General features: G+C 42.7%; 1 protein-coding gene across 6 annotated transcripts in view; it reads right to left on the reverse strand.

Annotated features, from left to right (window-relative positions):
• Positions 1–10,246: 10,246 nt before the first annotated feature.
• Positions 10,247–18,777, reverse strand: part of LOC115205806 (highly divergent homeobox) — a 29,060-nt gene continuing 20,529 nt past the window's right edge. For 5 of the 6 annotated variants that reach the window (XM_029772128.1, XM_029772124.1, XM_029772126.1 and 2 more), the window contains 5 exons: positions 15,766–15,964; positions 15,598–15,677; positions 11,131–11,220; positions 10,912–11,034; positions 10,247–10,654 (listed from right to left, as the gene is read on the reverse strand). In XM_029772128.1, coding sequence (XP_029627988.1) covers positions 10,394–10,654; positions 10,912–11,034; positions 11,131–11,220; positions 15,598–15,677; positions 15,766–15,964 — 753 coding nt within the window. In that variant the 3' untranslated portion in view covers positions 10,247–10,393. The remainder of the gene's footprint in view (positions 10,655–10,911; positions 11,035–11,130; positions 11,221–15,597; positions 15,678–15,765; positions 15,965–18,777) is intronic. The other variant, XM_029772127.1, reaches the window with a different exon arrangement.

The raw sequence follows: 18,777 nt of genomic DNA on the forward strand, positions 1-18,777 counted from the left end.
TCCTATAGAACTCTCCAACCACAGAACTCTCCTACATAACAAACCCACCACAGAACTCTACTATAGAACTCTCCCACCACATAACTCTCCTATAGAACTCTCCCACCACAAAACTCTCCTATAGAACTCTCCCACCACGTAACTCTCCTATTGAACTCTCCAACCACAGAACTCTCCAACCACAGAACTCTCCTACATAACTAACCCACCACATAACTCTCCTATAGAACTGTCCCACCACATAATTCTCCTATAGAACTCTCCAATGACAGAACTCTCCTACATAACAAACCCACCACATAACTCTCCTACATAACAAACCCACCACATAACTCTCCTGTAGAACTCTCCAACCACAGAACTCTCCTACATAACTAACCCACCATAAAACTCTCCTGTAGAACTCTCCAATGACAGAACTCTCCTATTGAACTCTCCAACCACAGAACTCTCCAACCACAGAACTCTTCTACATAACTAAACCACCACATAAATCTCCTGTAGAACTCTCCAACCACAGAACTCTCCTACATAACAAACCCAGCACATAACTCTCCTATAGAACTCTCCCGCCACAGAACTCTCCTGTAGAACTCTCGCACCACAGTTCTCTCCTATAGAACTCTCCCACCACATAACTCTCCTATAGAACACCACCACCACATAACTCTCATATAGAACTCTCCCACCACATAACTCTCCTATAGAACTCTCCCACCACATAACTCTCCTATAGAACACCACCACCACATAACTCTCCTATAGAACACCACCACCACCACATAACTCTCCTATAGAAGACCACCACCACAGAACTCTCCTATAGAACACCACCACCACAGAACTCTCCTATAGAACACCACCACCACATAACTCTCCTATAGAACACCACCACCACATAACTCTCCTATTGAACTCTCCCACCACAGAACTCTCCTATAGAAGTCTCCCACCACAGAACTCTCCTATAGAACTATCCCATCACAGAAGTCTCCTGTAGAACTCTCCAACCACAGAACTCTCCTACATAACTAACCCACCACATAACTCTCCTATAGAACTCTCCAACCACAGAACTCTCCTACATAACAAACCCACCACAGAACTCTCCTATAGAACTCTCCCACCACATAACTCTCCTATAGAACTCTCCCACCACAAAACTCTCCTATAGAACTCTCCCACCACGTAACTCTCCTGTAGAACTCTCCAACTACAAAACTCTCCTACATAGTTATCCCACCACAGAACTCCCCTGTAGAACTCTCCAACCAAATAACTATCCTACATAACAAACCCACCACAGAACTCTCCTGTAGAACTCTCCAATGACAGAACTCTCCTACATAACAAAGCCACCACATAACTCTCCTATAGAACTCTCCAACCACAGAACTCTCCTACATAACAAACCCAGCACATAACTCTCCTATAGAACTCTCCCGCCACAGAACTCTCCTGTAGAACTCTCGCATCACAGTTCTCTCCTATAGAACTCTCCCACCACATAACTCTCCTATAGAACACCACCACCACATAACTCTCCTATAGAACTCTCCCACCACATAACTCTCCTATAGAACTCTCCCACCACATAACTCTCCTATAGAACACCACCACCACATAACTCTCCTATAGAAGACCACCACCACAGAACTCTCCTATTGAACTCTCCCACAACAGAACTCTCCTAGAGAACTCTCCAAAAACAGATATCTCCTATAGAACTGTCCCACCACATAACTCTCCTGTAGAACTCTACAATGACAGAACTCTCCTACATAACAAACCCACCACAAAACTCTCCTATAGAGCTCTCCAATGACACAACTCTCCTACATAACAAACCCACCACAGAACTCTCCTGAAGTACTCTCCAATGACAGAACTCTCCTACATAACAAAACCCACAACATAACTCTCCTATTGAACTCTCCCACCACAGAACTCTCCTATCACATAACTCTCCTATAGAACACCAACACCACATAACTCTCCTATAGAACACCACCACCACATAACTCTTGAATAGAACTCTCCTGCCACAGAACTCTCCTGTAGAACTCTCCCACCACAGAACTCTCCTACCACAGAACTCTCCTACCACAGAACTCTCCTATAGAACACCACAACCACATAACTCTCCTATAGAACTTTCCCACCACAGAAATCTCCTGTAGAACTCTCCCACCATATAACTCTCCTGTAGAACTCTCCAACTACAGAACTCTCCTACATAATTAACCCACAACATAACTCTCCTGTAGAACTCTCCAACCAAAGAACTCTCCTACATAACTAACCCACCACATTGCTCTCCTGTAGAACTCTCCAACGACAGAACTCTCCTATTGAACTCTCCAACCACAGAACTCTCCAACCACAGAACTCTCCTACATAACTAACCCACCACATAACTCTCCTATAGAACTGTCCCACCACATAATTCTCCTATAGAACTCTCCAATGACACAACTCTCCTACATAACAAACCCACCACATAACTCTCCTACATAACAAACCCACCACATAACTCTCCTGTAGAACTCTCCAACCACAGAACTCTCCTACATAACTAACCCACCATAAAACTCTCCTGTAGAACTCTCCAACGACAGAACTCTCCTATTGAACTCTCCAACCACAGAACTCTCCAACCACAGACTCTTCTACATAACTAAACCACCACATAAATCTCCTGTAGAACTCTCCAACCACAGAACTCTCCTACATAACAAACCCAGCACATAACTCTCCTATAGAACTCTCCCGCCACAGAACTCTCCTGTAGAACTCTCGCACCACAGTTCTCTCCTATAGAACTCTCCCACCACATAACTCTCCTATAGAACACCACCACCACATAACTCTCCTATAGAACTCTCCCACCACATAACTCTCCTATAGAACTCTCCCACCACATAACTCTCCTATAGAACACCACCACCACATAACTCTCCTATAGAACACCACCACCACCACATAACTCTCCTATAGAAGACCACCACCACAGAACTCTCCTATTGAACTCTCCCACAACAGAACTCTCCTATAGAACTCTCCAAAAACAGATCTCTCTTATAGAACTGTCCCACCACATAACTCTCCTGTAGAACTCTACAATGACAGAACTCTCCTACATAACAAACCCACCACAAAACTCTCCTATAGAACTCTCCAATGACACAACTCTCCTACATAAAAACCCACCACAGAACTCTCCTGAAGTACTCTCCAATGACAGAACTCTCCTACATAACAAAACCCACAACATAACTCTCCTATTGAACTCTCCCACCACAGAACTCTCCTATCACATAACTCTCCTATAGAACACCAACACCACATAACTCTCCTATAGAACTCTCCCACCACATAACTCTCCTATAGAACACCACCACCACATAACTCTCCTATAGAACACCACCACCACATAACTCTCCTATAGAACACCACCACCACATAACTCTTGAATAGAACTCTCCTGCCACAGAACTCTCCTGTAGAACTCTCCCACCACAGAACTCTCCTATTGAACTCTCCCACCACAGAACTCTCCCACCACAGAACTCTCCTACCACAGAACTCTCCTATAGAACACCACAACCACATAACTCTCCTATAGAACTCTCCCACCACAGAAATCTCCTGTAGAACTCTCCCACCATATAACTCTCCTATAGAACTCTCCAACTACAGAACTCTCCTACATAATTAACCCACAACATAACTCTCCTGTAGAACTCTCCAACCAAAGAACTCTCCTACATAACTAACCCACCACATAGCTCTCCTGTAGAACTCTCCAACGACAGAACTCTCCTATTGAACTCTCCAACCACAGAACTCTCCAACCACAGAACTCTCCTACATAACTAACCCACCACATAACTCTCCTATAGAACTGTCCCACCACATAATTCTCCTATAGAATTCTCCAATGACAGAACTCTCCTACATAAGAAACCCACCACATAACTCTCCTACATAACAAACCCACCACATAACTCTCCTGTAGAACTCTCCAACCACAGAACCCTCCTACATAACTAACCCACCATAAAACTCTCCTGTAGAACTCTCCAACGACAGAACCCTCCTATTGAATTCTCCAACCACAGAACTCTCCAACCACAGAACTCTTCTACATAACTAAACCACCACATAAATCTCCTGTAGAATTCTCCAATGACAGAACTTTCCTACATAACAAATCCACCACATAACTCTCCTATAGAACTCTCCAACCACAGAACTCTTAAATAGAACTCTCCAATGACACAACTCTCCTACATAACAAACCCACCACACGACTCTCCTACATAACAAACCCACCACATAACTCTCCTATAGAACTCTCCCACCACATAACTATCCTATAGAACTCTCCCACCACATAACTCTCCTATAGAACTCTCCAATGACAGAACTCTCCTACATAACTTACCCACCACATAACTCTCCTGTAGAACTCTCTAATGACAGAACTCTCCAATCACATAACTCTCCTACAAAACTAACCCACCACATAACTCTCCTGTAGAACTCTTCAATGACATAACTCTCCAACATAACAAACCCACCACATAACTCTCCTCCATAACAAACCCACCACATAATTCTCCTATAGAACTCTCCCACCACATAACTCTCCTATAGAACTCTCAAATGACAGAACTCTCCTACATAACAAACCCACCACATAACTCTCCTACATAACAAACCCACAACATAACTCTCCTTTGAACTCTCCAATGTCAGAACTCTCCTACATAACAAACCCACCACATAACTCTCCTATAGAACTCTACAACCACAGAAATGTCCTACATAACCAACCCACCACATTACTCTCCTATAGATCTCTCCCGCCACAGAACTCTCCTGTAGAACTCTCCCACCACAGAACTCTCCGGTAGAACTCTCCCACCACAGAACTCTCCTATTGAACTCTCCCACCACAGAACTCTCCTACCACATAACTCTCCTATAGAACACCACAACCACATAACTCTCCTATAGAACTTTCCCACCACATAACTCTCCTATAGAACTCTCCAATGACAGAACTCTCCTACATAACAAACCCACCACATAACTCTCCTACATAACAAACCCACCACATAACTCTCCTATAGAACTCTCCAATGACAGAACTCTCCTACATAACAAACCCACCACATAACTCTCCTATAGAACTCTCCCACCACAGAACTCTCCTGTAGAACTCTCCCACCACAGAACTCTCCTATTGAACTCTCCCACCACAGAACTCTCCTACCACATAACTCTCCTATAGAACACCACAACCACATAACTCTCCTATAGAACTCTCCCACCACAGAACTCTCCTATAGAACACCACCACCACAGAACTCTCCTATAGAACACCACCACCACATAACTCTCCTATAGAACTCTGCCACCACAGAACTCTCCTATAGAACACCACCACCACATAAAGTTTACATATACCTTAGCCAAATACATTTAAACTCAGTTTTTTTTACTCAATTTTTCACAATTTAATCCTAGTAAAAATCCCTGTCTTAGGTCAGTTAGGATGACCACTTTATTTTAAGAATGTGAAATGTCAGAATAATAGTAGAGAGTGATTTATTTCAGCTTTTATTTCTTTCATCACATTCCCAGTGGGTCAGAAGTTTACATACACTCAATTAGTATTTGGTGGCATTGACTTCCACAAGCTTCCCACAAAAAGTTGGGTTAATTTTGGCCCATTCCTCCTGACAGAGCTGGTGTAACTGAGTCAGGTTTGTAGGCCTCCATGCTCGCACACACTTTTTCAGTTCTGCCCACAAATTATCTATAGGTTTGAGGTCAGGGCTTTGTGATGGCCACCCTAATACCTTGACGTTGTTGTCCTTAAAGTCAATTCAACACATCAGGTATCCACTTCCTGTCAGAATCTGTCTCAGGGTTTTGCCTGCCAAATGAGTTCTGTTATACTCACAGACACCATTCAAACAGTTTTAGAAACTTTAGGGTGTTTTCTATCCATATATAATAAGTATATGCATATTCTAGTTACTGGGTAGGATTAGTAACCAGATTAAATCGGGTACATTTTTTTATCCAGCCGTGAAAATACTGCCCCCTATACCCTAACAGGTTAAGCCATTTTGCCACAACTTTGGAAGTATGCTTGGGGTCATTGTCCATTTGGAAGACCCATTTGCGACCAAGCTTTAACTTCCTGACTGATGTCTTGAGATGTTGCTTCAATATATCCACATACAGTGAGGGAAAAAAGTATTTGATCCCTTGCTGATTTTGTACGTTTGCCCACTGTGGTGGCTAATTTCTGCAGTACCCAATGAGGAGAGCTACAAACTTCACACCAGTCAGAGTTATACTTAAACTACATCTTTAATAATTAAGAGCTTTTGCAAAAGCCCTTTGACTTTCAATGATGCACTATCTCTAATGAACCATTGAAAAGTGACTACACAAAATTACAAAGATCTTTTATTGCCAAGATACACCCCTCTCAACCTACATGACGAACCACAGATCTTAGAAACAGTTCACAAAGGGACTTTATATTTGAGAAAGGCGTATCCCTTAGCCAGATAACATTCGCTATAAATTATCGTTCAGTTTGGTCCCCAAGACGAGGTTCTAATCTCGTTCCTGGTACTTACTTCATAGTACAAAAACACCAACTCATCCAATGGCATATATCAATTGTCAACTCTAGATACTCCCATCTCAAGTAAACCCCCTCTTGATCCCACTCCTGGACAAGCTCACTGAGGGGAGTGACTTGCGCCCAGACATTGTGGAGACAAGTAATTGGTTCCCCATTAATCACGCCATCCCTTCACATGGTTTAAGAATAGGTAAAGACACATTCACATATGAAGACAATGTTCAATCCTGTCCTCTTCCCTTTCTGATATTCTGCATAGCACCAGGGACATGTAAAAGACAAGCCTGACCTCTCCCCTCTCTGGGCCCCAAGTGACTGAGGCCCAGCTAAGGGAAAAGTGCAACTGCCAACATTCATTATCCAAAGGGATACATTCTAATGACAAGTATCTCACATAAGCATATTATGCAAATAAAACATATTCATTATCTATGTTAGCGAACTAATTCTGATTCATCCGCCACACCACTGACAAAGAAATTATCAGTCTATCATTTTAATGGTAGGTTTATTTGAACAGTGAGAGACAGAATAACAACAAAAAAATCCAGAAAAACGCATGTCAAAAATGTTATAAAATGATTTTAATGAGGGAAATAAGTATTTGACCCCTCTGCAAAACATGACTTAGTACTTGGTGGCAAAACCCTTGTTGGCAATCTCAGAGGTCAGACGTTTCTTGTAGTTGGCCACCAGGTTTGCACACATCTCAGGAGGGATTTTGCCCCACTCCTCTTTGCAGATCTTCTCCAAGGCATTAAGGTGTCGAGGCTGACATTTGACAACTCGAACCTTCAGCTCCCTCCACAGATTTTCTATGGGATTAAGGTCTGGAGACTGGCTAGGCCACTCCAGGACCTTAATCTGCTTCTTCTTGAGCCACTCCTTTGTTGCCTTGGCCGTGTGTTTTGGGTCATTGTCATGCTGGAATACCCATCCACGACCCATTTTCAATGCCCTGGCTGAGGGAAGGAGGTTCTCACCCAAGATTTGATGGTACATGGCCCCGTCCATCGTCCCATTGATGCGGTGAAGTTGTCCTGTCCCCTTAGCAGAAAAACACCCTAAAGCATAATGTTTCCACCTCCATGTTTGACAGTGGGGATGGTGTTCTTGGGGTCATAGGCAGCATTCCTCCTCCTCCAAACACAGCGAATTAAGTTGATGTGTAGTTCTGGGCTGATTCCTCACCGTTCTCATGATCATTGCAACTCCACGAGGTGAGATCTTGCATGGAGCCCCAGGCCGAGGGAGATTGACAGTTCTTTTGTGTTTCTTCCATTTGCGAATAATCGCACCAACTGTTGTCACCTTCTCACCAAGCTGCTTGGCCATGGTCTTGTAGCCCATTCCAGCCTTGTGTAGGTCTACAATCTTGTCCCTGACATCCTTGGAGAGCTCTTTGGTCTTGGCCATGGTGGAGAGTTTGGAATCTGATTGATTGATTGCTTCTGTGGACAGGGGTCTTTTATACAGGTAACAAACTGAGATTAGGAGCACTCACTTTAAGAGTGTGCTCTAATCTCAGCTTGTTACCTGTATAAAAGACACCTGGGAGCCAGAAATCTTTCTGATTGAGAGGGGGTCAATTACTTATTTCCCTCATTAAAATGCTAATCAATTTATAACATTTTTGACATGCGTTTTTCTGTATTTTTGTTGTTGTTAATCTGTCTCTCACTGTTCAAATAAACCTACCATTAAAATAATAGACTGATAATTTCTTTGTCAGTGGGCAAACGTACAAAATCAGCAGGGGATCAAATACTTTTTCCCTCACTGTAATTTTCTTTCCTCATGATGTCATCTATGTTGTGAAGTGCACCAGTCCCTCTTGCAGCAAAGCACCCCCACAACATGATGCTGCCACCCCCGTGCTTCACAGTTGGGATGGTGTTCTTCGGTCATTATTGCCAAACAGTTCTATTTTTGTTACATCAGACCAGAGGACATATCTCCAAAAAGTACGATCTTTGTCGCAATGTGCAGTTGCAAACAGTAATCTGTCTTTTTTATGGCGGTTTTGGAGTAGTGGCTTCTTCCTTGCTGAGCGGCCTTTCAGGTTATGTCGATATAGGACTAGTTTTACTGTGGATATAGATACTTCTGTACCTGTTTCCTCCAGCATCTTCACAGGGTCCTTTGCTGTTGTTCTGGGATCGATTTGCACTTTTCGCACCAAAGTACGTTCATCTCTGGAAGACAGAACGCATCTCCTTCCTGAGCGGTATGACGGCTGTTGGTCCCATGGTGTTTATACATCCGTACTATTGTTTGTACAGATGAACGTGGTACCTTCAAACGTTTGGAAATTGCTCCCAAAGATGAACCAGACTTGTGGAGGTCTACAATTTTTTTTCTGAGGTCTTGGCTGATTTCTTTTGATTTCCCCATGATGTCAAGAAAAGAGGCACTGAGTTTGAAGGTAGGCTTTGAAATACATCCACAGGTACACCTCCAATTGACTCAAATGATGTCAATTAGCCTATCAGAAGCTTCTAAAGCCATGACATCATTTTCTGGAATTTTCCAAGCTGTTTAAAGGCACAGTCAACTTAGTGTATGTAAACTTCTGACCCACTGGAATTGTGATACATGTGAATTATAAGTGAAATAATCTGTCTGTAAACTATTTTAGGAAAAATTACTTGTGTCATGCACAAAGTAGATGTCCTAACCGACTTGCCAAAACTATAGTGTGTTAACAAGACATTTGTGGAGTGGTTGAAAAACGAGTTTTGATGACTCCAACCTAAGTGTATGTAAACTTCCGACTTCAACTGTAACTCTCCTATAGAACTCTACCTAATGCAAGCCATGAATATAACTCTGACAGAATTATTCAATAGAAGTCTCCTATAGAACTCTACCACCACAGGACTTTCCTACAGAACTCTCCTATAGAACTCTACCAAATCCAACCCATGAATATAACGCTCCTATAGAATTATCCAATAGAAGTATCCTATAGAACCCACCACAAAACTCCCATATAACTCTCCCACCACATAACTCTCCTATAGAACTCTCCCACCACATAACTGAAACAGACAGTAACAGACATTCTGGATGGTAACAGACAATCAACAGAGTTACAGACATTCTGAATGGTAACAGACAGTCAACAGACATTCTGGGATGGTAACAGACAGCCAACAGAGTAACAGACATTCTTGATGGTAACAGACAGTCACAAACATTTTGGATGTTAACAGTCAGACATTCCTTTGTTTTTACACTGCTGCTACTCGCTGTGTATTACCTATGCAGTCACTTTACCCCTACCTACATGTACAAATTATCTCGACTAACCTGTACCCCTGTATATTATCTCTGTACCCCCTGTATATAGCCTCGTTATTGTCATTTTATTGTGTTACTTTTTATTATTTTTTGGTAAATATTTTCTTAACTTTATTTCTTGAACTGTATTGTTTGTTAAGGGGTTGTAAGTAAGCATTTCACAGTAAGTTCTACACCTGTTGTAATCGGTGCATGTGACAAATACAATCTGCATGGTAACAGACAGTAACAAACATTCTGGGCAGAGAAACAACAGACAGAGTCGTCAGGTCAGTTATTATGGAGTCTGTTTATTGTTGTGTCTGAAACTAGACAAGGCGTAGTGATAAGTAATATAAAAGGCATTGTGAGCCCAGCAGTTAGTTTAGGATCCTTCCACAGGCACAGGGTGTGGAGTGTTTGTGTGTGTCAGTACAGTCACTCTGGTCCGGTCTCAGTCTCTAGTTCCTCTGATACAGACGACTCGTTGAGCTCAGCAATCAATGAACCGTCTTCGTTTATAGTGACCAATGGGAGGTCCTTGTTGGGGTTGACCAACGGTGTCTCGTCGTTGCTCTCAGCCAACGGGGACTCGTGATTGGATGCAGAGTGTGTTGTTAGGGAGATGGAGTTGGCCCCTCCCTCTGGACTCATGTCCCAGTCCTGATCTGCAGGCTGAGGTAGACTGGCTAGGAGCTCCTACACACACACACACACAGTCAGAAACACACTATTCTGTTTCGAAATGATTGTGTGTATAAGTGAGATTGTGTGTCTGTCCAGGTTGTTGGTCCGTACAGCAGTCAGAAGATGATTGTGTGTGTGTGTGTGTGTGTGTGTGTGTGTGTGTGTGTGTGTGTGTGTGTGTGTACCTGTTATCTGTCCAGGTTGTTGGTCCGTACAGCGGTCAGAAGATGATTGTGTGTGTGTGTGTGTGTGTGTGTGTGTGTGTGTACCTGTTGTCTGTCCAGGTTGTTGGTCCGTACAGCAGTCAGAAGACTCTTGGTGAAGGTCTCCAACTCATAATATCTCTGATTCTGATTCTCTAGTTGGCTCTCCAGATACTGCACCTCCTCAAGCTGAAACACACACACACACACACACACACACATGGCATACTGGCCTATACACATCATGGTATGGCTGTGCGTGTGGGTGTGTGTGTGTTCCATCACCTTAAACTCCAGGAGGTTCTGCATGTTTTCCATATCAGATCCGACCATCTCAACACCACCATCATCATCATCATCAACCACCTCTATCTTCTGTTAGGAAACACAACCCTATACAATCAGTGGCTAAATCTGTCAGGAAACGCAACCATATACAATCAGTGGCTAAATCTGTCAGGAAACACAATGTGTATCTCACTAGTGTGATAACAGTGTATCTCACTAGTGTGATAACAGTGTATCTCACTAGTGTAATAACAGTGTATCTCACTAGTGTGATAACAGTGTATCTCACTAGTGTGATAACAGTGTATCTCACTAGTGTAATAACAGTGTATCTAGTGTATCTCTAGTGCAGTGGTTCTTAACCTTGTTGGAGGTACTGACCCCCACCAGTTTCATATGCGCATTCACCGAACCCTTCTTAATTGGAAAAATAAAATTCAAAACATAGGTATATATTTTACTGGTGCACAAAATGAACCGTGCATCAACATCAGTGTTCAAAGAACAAAACCATTAAAACATGATTTTCACACAAAAACAAAAACATAATAATGAATATTTACTGCAAATCAGTGTGACTTCTGCTGTTGCCTTTCAGAGACCAGTTCAGAAATGCGCGGCTTCACCTTGGCAAGTGCCACTCTCATGTCATTTTCGCAACAAAGTCTGTTCCTTTTCTTCGTTTTTATGTCCAGCATCCTCGAAAACGATTGCTCGCAAAGATATGTTGTAACAAACGGTATGAAAATCTCCAGAGCTTTCTTAGCAATAACAGGGTACGTTACCATTTGTTGACACCAAAACGTTGAGAGCGTTGTTGTTCTGAAGAGTTGCTGTTGAACCTGGCTCTGCTGAATTTCAATGATTTCATTGAGGTATTCATCATTGACATCTGTTGTCTCAACACTAAACGTGAACGGCTGTCTCACCCATGCTGGATATGACTCTCTTGTAGGGAAGTATCCGTCGAGAGACTGCAAGCTCATCTAAGTGCGTGGCAATTGCTTGCTTCAGTTCCGCGGGTACAGAAATGTCTCCGATTCCAGATACATCTTCGATCTTACTTACACAGTCGTCCAGCAGGGGAAAGTTTGCGAAGTTATCGTTCTCTGTTCGTCGTTTCCATAACGGTAGCTTTTTTTGAAAAGCCTTCAGGTTTTCTTCCGCTTCGATGATGTTGACTCCACCGCCCTGCATCTGTTGATTGAGATGATTGAGAGCTGCGAAGATATCAGCCATGTACGCTAAAATGAGAATGAACTCAGAATTCTTTAAGCAATCTGCATGACGATGTTGGTGCTCTTGCAAAAACAGGGCTAATTCCACACGCACGGCAAAAACACGGTTCAGCACCTGTCCCCGGGATAACCACCGAACGTTAGAATGGTACAGAAGTACCTCGAATTCAGAGCCCATTTCTTTACACAGCTCACTGAAGATGCGGTGCCTCAGAGCACTATTTCGCACATAGTTCACGCATTCCACTACAATTTTTAATACTTCTGCCAGTTTTGGAGGCAAGGTTTTTGTTGCCAACGCATGCCTGTGCAGAATACAATGCGTAACAATGATGTGTGGTGCATCGGCTTTCACTAGCGCACCAAAACCAGACTTTCTTCCCAGCATGACTGGAGCTCCGTCCGAACAAACTGCAGAAACCATATCCCACGAAAGATTGTTGTCTTTGAAGAAGTCATCCACAAGTTTCTTCACATCGGCTGCCTTAATTGTTGTCGTAAGAGGCTTACAAAATAAAAAATCTTCCTTTATCACGTCGTCTTTCACATAGCGCACAAATACAGCAAGCTGGCTTAGATTGGAAACGTCTGTGGTCTCGTCGAGTTGAAGGCTGAATTTTGCCGGGCTTGAAATCAGATCTGCAACTACTTGAGCCAAGATGTCTTTGCTCATGTCCTCTATTCTGTCGCTAATGGTGTCATTTGAAAGAGGAATTTGGGATAACTTAACTTCAGCCGCTTTTCCCAGCATGATATTCGCCATCTTCAACACAGCTGGTTTTATGAGTGTTTCACCAATGGTGTGTGGTTTGCCCTGCTTTGCGATCAGGTAAGCAACTTCGTACGATGCTGTGTGGATCGGTTTGTTGATGGGTACAAAGCCGAGAACAGGCAGAGTAGCCTTTTCATCGAATCTGGCTCTCTTCACCTTGAATTCAGCGAGCGTTGTGTTCTTGTATTGTCCATCTCCATGCAGCTTAAGGAAGTGTTCTCTTAGTTTTGCCGGTGCTAGACTAGAATTGCTCAACTTGGCATTGCAAATCATGCAGTTAGGACGCTGACTCTCATCACGTTCCGTTATACATGTGAATCCATATTGTACATATTCGTCCGACCACTTTCTTTTTTTGCTCGACATAGTTAGTATGAAGAGATTAAAATATTAAGAAAGAAATCACACGACGTACCATCACGACAGTCACAATTCGACTACTGAGCGCGCCAAATTCCCTGCAGCACAGATAGGCCAAGCGATGTTGCGTGATCACCTGCAGCCAATGATGGCCAAGCGGGGCGTGTCATCACGAATCATATGAGTCGGGTGTGTGTCTTGACCTCCGCCGAACCCCTGAGACTGACTCACCGAACCCCTGGGGTTCGATCGAACCCAGGTTAAGAACCACTGCTCTAGTGTAATAAAAGTTTCTCTAGTGTAATAACAGTTTCTCTAGTGTAATAACAGTGTATTGTACTAGTGTATGTAGTGTAATAACTGTAATGCATCTCCAGTGTAATAACAGTGTATCTCTAGTGTAATAACAGTGTATATCTAGTGTAATACCTGTAGTGTACTAGCATATCTAGTGTAATAACTGTAGTGTACTAGCGTATCTAGTGTAATAACTGTAGTGTACTAGCGTATCTAGTGTAATAACAGCAAAGTGTACTAGCGTAATAACAGTTTATATCTAGTGTAATAACAGTGTATCTCTAGTGTAATAACAGTTTATATCTAGTGTAGTAACAGTGTAGTGTACTAGCGTATCTAGTGTAATAACAGTGTAGTGTACTAGCGTATCTAGTGTAATAACTGTAGTGTACTAGTGTAATAACAGTGTAGTGTACTAGCATATCTAGTGTAGTAACAGTGTAGTGTACTAGCGTATCTAGTGTAGTAACAGTGTAGTGTACTAGCGTATCTAGTGTAGTAACAGTGTAGTGTACAAGCGTATCTAGTGTAGTAACAGTGTAGTGTACTAGCGTATCTAGTGTAGTAACTGTAGTGTACTAGTGTAATAACAGTGTAGTGTACTAGCGTATCTTGTGTAATAACAGTGTCGTGCACTAGCGTCTAGTGTAATAACAGTGTAGTGTACTAGCGTATCTAGTGTAATAACAGTGTAGTGTACTAGCGTATCTAGTGTAGTAACAGTGTAGTGTACTAGCGTATCTAGTGTAATAACAGTGTAGTGTACTAGCATATCTAGTGTAGTAAATCTAGTGTAATAATAGTTTATAACTAGTGTAGTAACAGTGTAGCGTATCTAGTGTAGTAACAGTGTAGTGTACTAGCGTATCTAGTGTAGTAACAGTGTAGTGTACTAGCGTATCTAGTGTAGTAACAGTGCAGTGTACTAGTGTATCTAGTGTAGTAACAGTGTAGTGTACAAGCGTATCTAGTGTAGTAACAGTGTAGTGTACTAGAGTATCTAGTGTAGTAACAGTGAAGTGTACTAGCGTATCTAGTGTAGTAACAGTGTATCTAGTGTAGTAACAGTGTATCTAGTGTATCTACTGTAGTAACAGTGTAGTGTATCTAGTGTAATAACTGTAGTGTATCTAGTGTAGTAACAGTGTAGTGTACTAGCGTATCTAGTGTAGTAACAGTGTAGTGTACTAGTGTAATAACTGTAGTGTATCTAGTGTAGTAACAGTGTAGTGTATCTACTGTAGTAACAGTGTAGTGTACTAGCGTAGTAACAGTGTAGTGTACTAGCGTATCTAGTGTAATAACTGTAGTGTACTAGTGTAATAACTGTAGTGTACTAGTGTAATAACTGTAGTGTATCAAGTGTAGTAACTGCGTAGTGTACTAGCATAATAACAGTGTAGTGCACTAGTGCCTCTAGTGTAGTAAATCTAGTGCAGTAACAGTGTAGTGTACTAGCGTAATAACAGTGTATCTAGTGTAATAACAGTGTAGTGTACTAGCGTCTCTAGTATAATAACTAGTGTACTAGCGTCTCGTGTAATAACTAGTGTACTAGCGTAATAACTAGTGTACTAGCGTAAAAACTGTGTATCTAGTGTAATAACAGTGTAGTGTACTAGCGTCTCTAGTGTAATAACTAGTATACTAGCATCTCTAGTGTAATAACAGTTTCTGTAGTGTAAAAACTGCAGTGTACTAGCGTAATAACTGTAGTGTACTAGCGTAATAACTGTATCTAGTGTAATAACTGTATCTAGTGTAATAACTGTAGTGTACTAGCGTATACTGCAGTACCACGTTGTGAACCATGGGAGCGCTGCTGCTGTCCTCTACTCCATTCTCTTCTTCTCTCTGGTACGAATCACTGGTCCCATCTAAAACAACAACACTGTCACACTGGACACTGCTACTGGGGGAGGTTGTGTGTGTGTGTGTGTGTGTGTGTACGCGAGCGCGTCTCACCCTCGGACAGACAGAAGGACGCTCCATCGTTCAGGTTGTCTCCCAACTCTGGCGTTCCAAGCCCCTCCCCATCGGAACTCAGCGCAGAGGGGGACTCCTCCCCTTCTTGTGATGTCAGGAACACGGCCGGCCCACCTTTAGGGGACGGGATCTCAATGCCCATCAGACGGTACTTCCTCCTCCGGTTCCCGATCCACGTCTGTCAAAAAAACACACAGCACAACATATAATATACTGTTAAGATCCAGGTCTGTCAAACAATTAATCAATTAATTGCAAAGTCCCTCCTTGCCATGCAAATTAATTGAATCTCAAAAAAACATTTCCACTGCATTTCAGCCCTGCCATAAAAGGACCAGCTGACATGTCAGTGATTCTCTTGTTAACACAGGTGTGAGTGTTGACAAGGATCACTCTGTCATGCTGATTGAGTTCGAATAACAGACTGGAAGCTTCAAAAGGAGGGTGGTGCTTGGAATCATTGTTCTTCCTCTGTCAACCATGGTTACCTGCAAGGAAACACGTGCTGTCATCATTGCTTTGCACAAAAAGGGCTTCACAGGCAAGGATATTGCTGCCAGTAAGATTGCACCTACATCAACCATTTATCGGATCATCAAGAACTTCAAGGAGAGCGGTTCAATTGTTGTGAAGAAGTCTTCAGGGCACCCAAGAAAGTCCAGCAAGCGCCAGGACCATCTCCTAAAGTTGATTCAGCTGTGGGATCGGGGCACCACCAGTACAGAGCTTGCTCAGGAATTGCAGCAGGCAGATGTGAGTACATCTGCACGCACAGTGAGGCGAAGACTTTTGGAGGATGGCCTGGTGTCAAGAAGGGCAGCAAAGAAGCCACTTCTCTACAGGAAAAACATCAGGGACAGACTGATATTCTGCAAAAGGTACAGGGATTGGACTGCTGAGAACTGGGGTGAAGTCATTTTCTCTGATGAATCCCCTTTCCGATTGTTTGGGGCACCCGGAAAAAAGCTTGTCCGGAGAAGACAAGGTGAGCGCTACCATCAGTCCTGTGTCATGCCAACAGTAAAGCATCCTGAGACCATTCATGTGTGGGTTTGCTTCTCAGCCAAGGGAGTGGGCTCACTCACGATTTTGCCTAAGAACACAGCCATGAATAAAGAATGGTACCAACACATCCTCCAAGAGCAACTTCTCCCAACCATCCAGGAAGTTTGGTGACGAAAATGCTTTTTCCAGCATGATGGAGCACCTTGCCATAAGGCAAAAGTGATAACTAAGTGGCTCGGGGAACAAAACATTGATGTTTTGGGTCCATGGCCAGGAAACTCCCCAGACCTTAATCCCATTGAGAACTTGTGGTCAAATCCTCAAGAGGCCGGTGGACAAACAAAAACCTACAAATTCTGACAAACTCCCAAGCATTGATTATGCAAGAATGGGCTGCCATCAGTCAGGATGTGGCCCAGAAGTTAATTGACAGCATGCCAGGGCGGATTGCAGAGGTCTTGAAAAAGAAGGGTCAACACTGCAAATATTTACTCTTTGCATCAACTGTCAATAAAAGCCTTTGACACTTATGAAATGCTTGTAATTATACTTCGGTATTCCATAGTAACATCTGACAAAAATATCTAAAGACACTGAAGCAGCAAACTTTGTGGAAATTAATATTTGCGTCATTCTCAAAACTTTTGGCCAGGACTGAACACTCAATTAGTATTTAGTAGCATTGCCTTTAAATTGTTTAACTTGGGTCAAACGTTTCGGGTAGCCTTCCACAAGCTTCCCACAATAAGTTGGGTGAATTTTGGCCCATTCCTCCTGACAGAGCTGGTGTAACTGAGTCAGGTTTGTAGGCCTCAATGCTGGCACACACTTTTTCAGTTCTGCCCACAAATCTTCTATAGGATTGAGGTCAGGGCTTTGTGATGGCCACTCCAATACCTTGACTTTGTTGTCCTTAAGCCATTTTGCCACAACTTTGAAAGAATGCTTGGGGTCATTGTCCATTTGGAAGACCCGTTTGAGACCAAGCTTTAACTTCCTGACTGATGTCTTGAGATGTTGCTTCAATATATCCACTTAAATCTTCTTTCCTCATGATGCCATCTATTTTGTGAAGTGCACCAGTCCCTCCTGCAGCAAAGCACCCCCACAACATGATGCTGCCCCCCCGTGCTTCACGGTTGGGATGGTGTTCTTTGGCTTGCAAGCCTCCCCCTTTTTCCTCCAAAAATAACGATGGTCATTATTGCCAAACAATTCTATTTTTGTTTCATCAGACCAGAGGACATTTCTCCAAAAAGTAAGATTTTTGTCCCCATGTGCAGTTGCAAACCGTAGTCTGGCTTTTTTATGGCGGTTTTGGATCAATGGCTTCTTCCTTGCTGAGCGGCCTTTCAGGTTATGTTGATATATAGCACTCGTTTTACTGTGGATATAGATACCTTTGTACCTGTTTCTTCCAGCATCATCACAAGGTCTTTTGCCGTTGTTCTGGGATTGATTTGCACTTTTCACACCAAAGTACGTTCATCTCTAAGAGACAGAACGCGTCTCCTTCCTGAGCGGTATGACGGCTGCGTGGTCACATGGTGTTTATACTTGCATACTATTGTTTGTACAGATGAACGTGGTACCTTCAAACGTTTGGAAATTGCTCCCAAGGATAAACCAGACTTGTGGAGGTCTACAATTATTTTTCTGAGGTCTTGGCTGATTTCTTTTGATTTTCCCATGATGTCAACAAAAGAGGCACTGAGTTTGAAGGTAGGCTTTGAAATACATCCACAGGTACACCTCCAATTGACTCAAATGATGTCAATTAGCCTATCAGAAGCTTCTAAAGCCATGACATCATTTTATGGAATTTTCCAAGCTGTTTAAAGGCACAGTCAACTTAGTGTATGTAAACTTCTGTACCACTGGAATTGTGATATATGTGAACTATAAGTGAAATCTGTCTGTAAACAATTTTTGGAAAAATTACTTGTGTCATGCACAAAGTAGATGTCCTAACCGACTTGCCAAAAC

The sequence above is a fragment of the Salmo trutta genome, chromosome 13 (assembly GCF_901001165.1).
Source record: "Salmo trutta chromosome 13, fSalTru1.1, whole genome shotgun sequence".
Taxonomy (NCBI): domain Eukaryota; kingdom Metazoa; phylum Chordata; class Actinopteri; order Salmoniformes; family Salmonidae; genus Salmo; species Salmo trutta.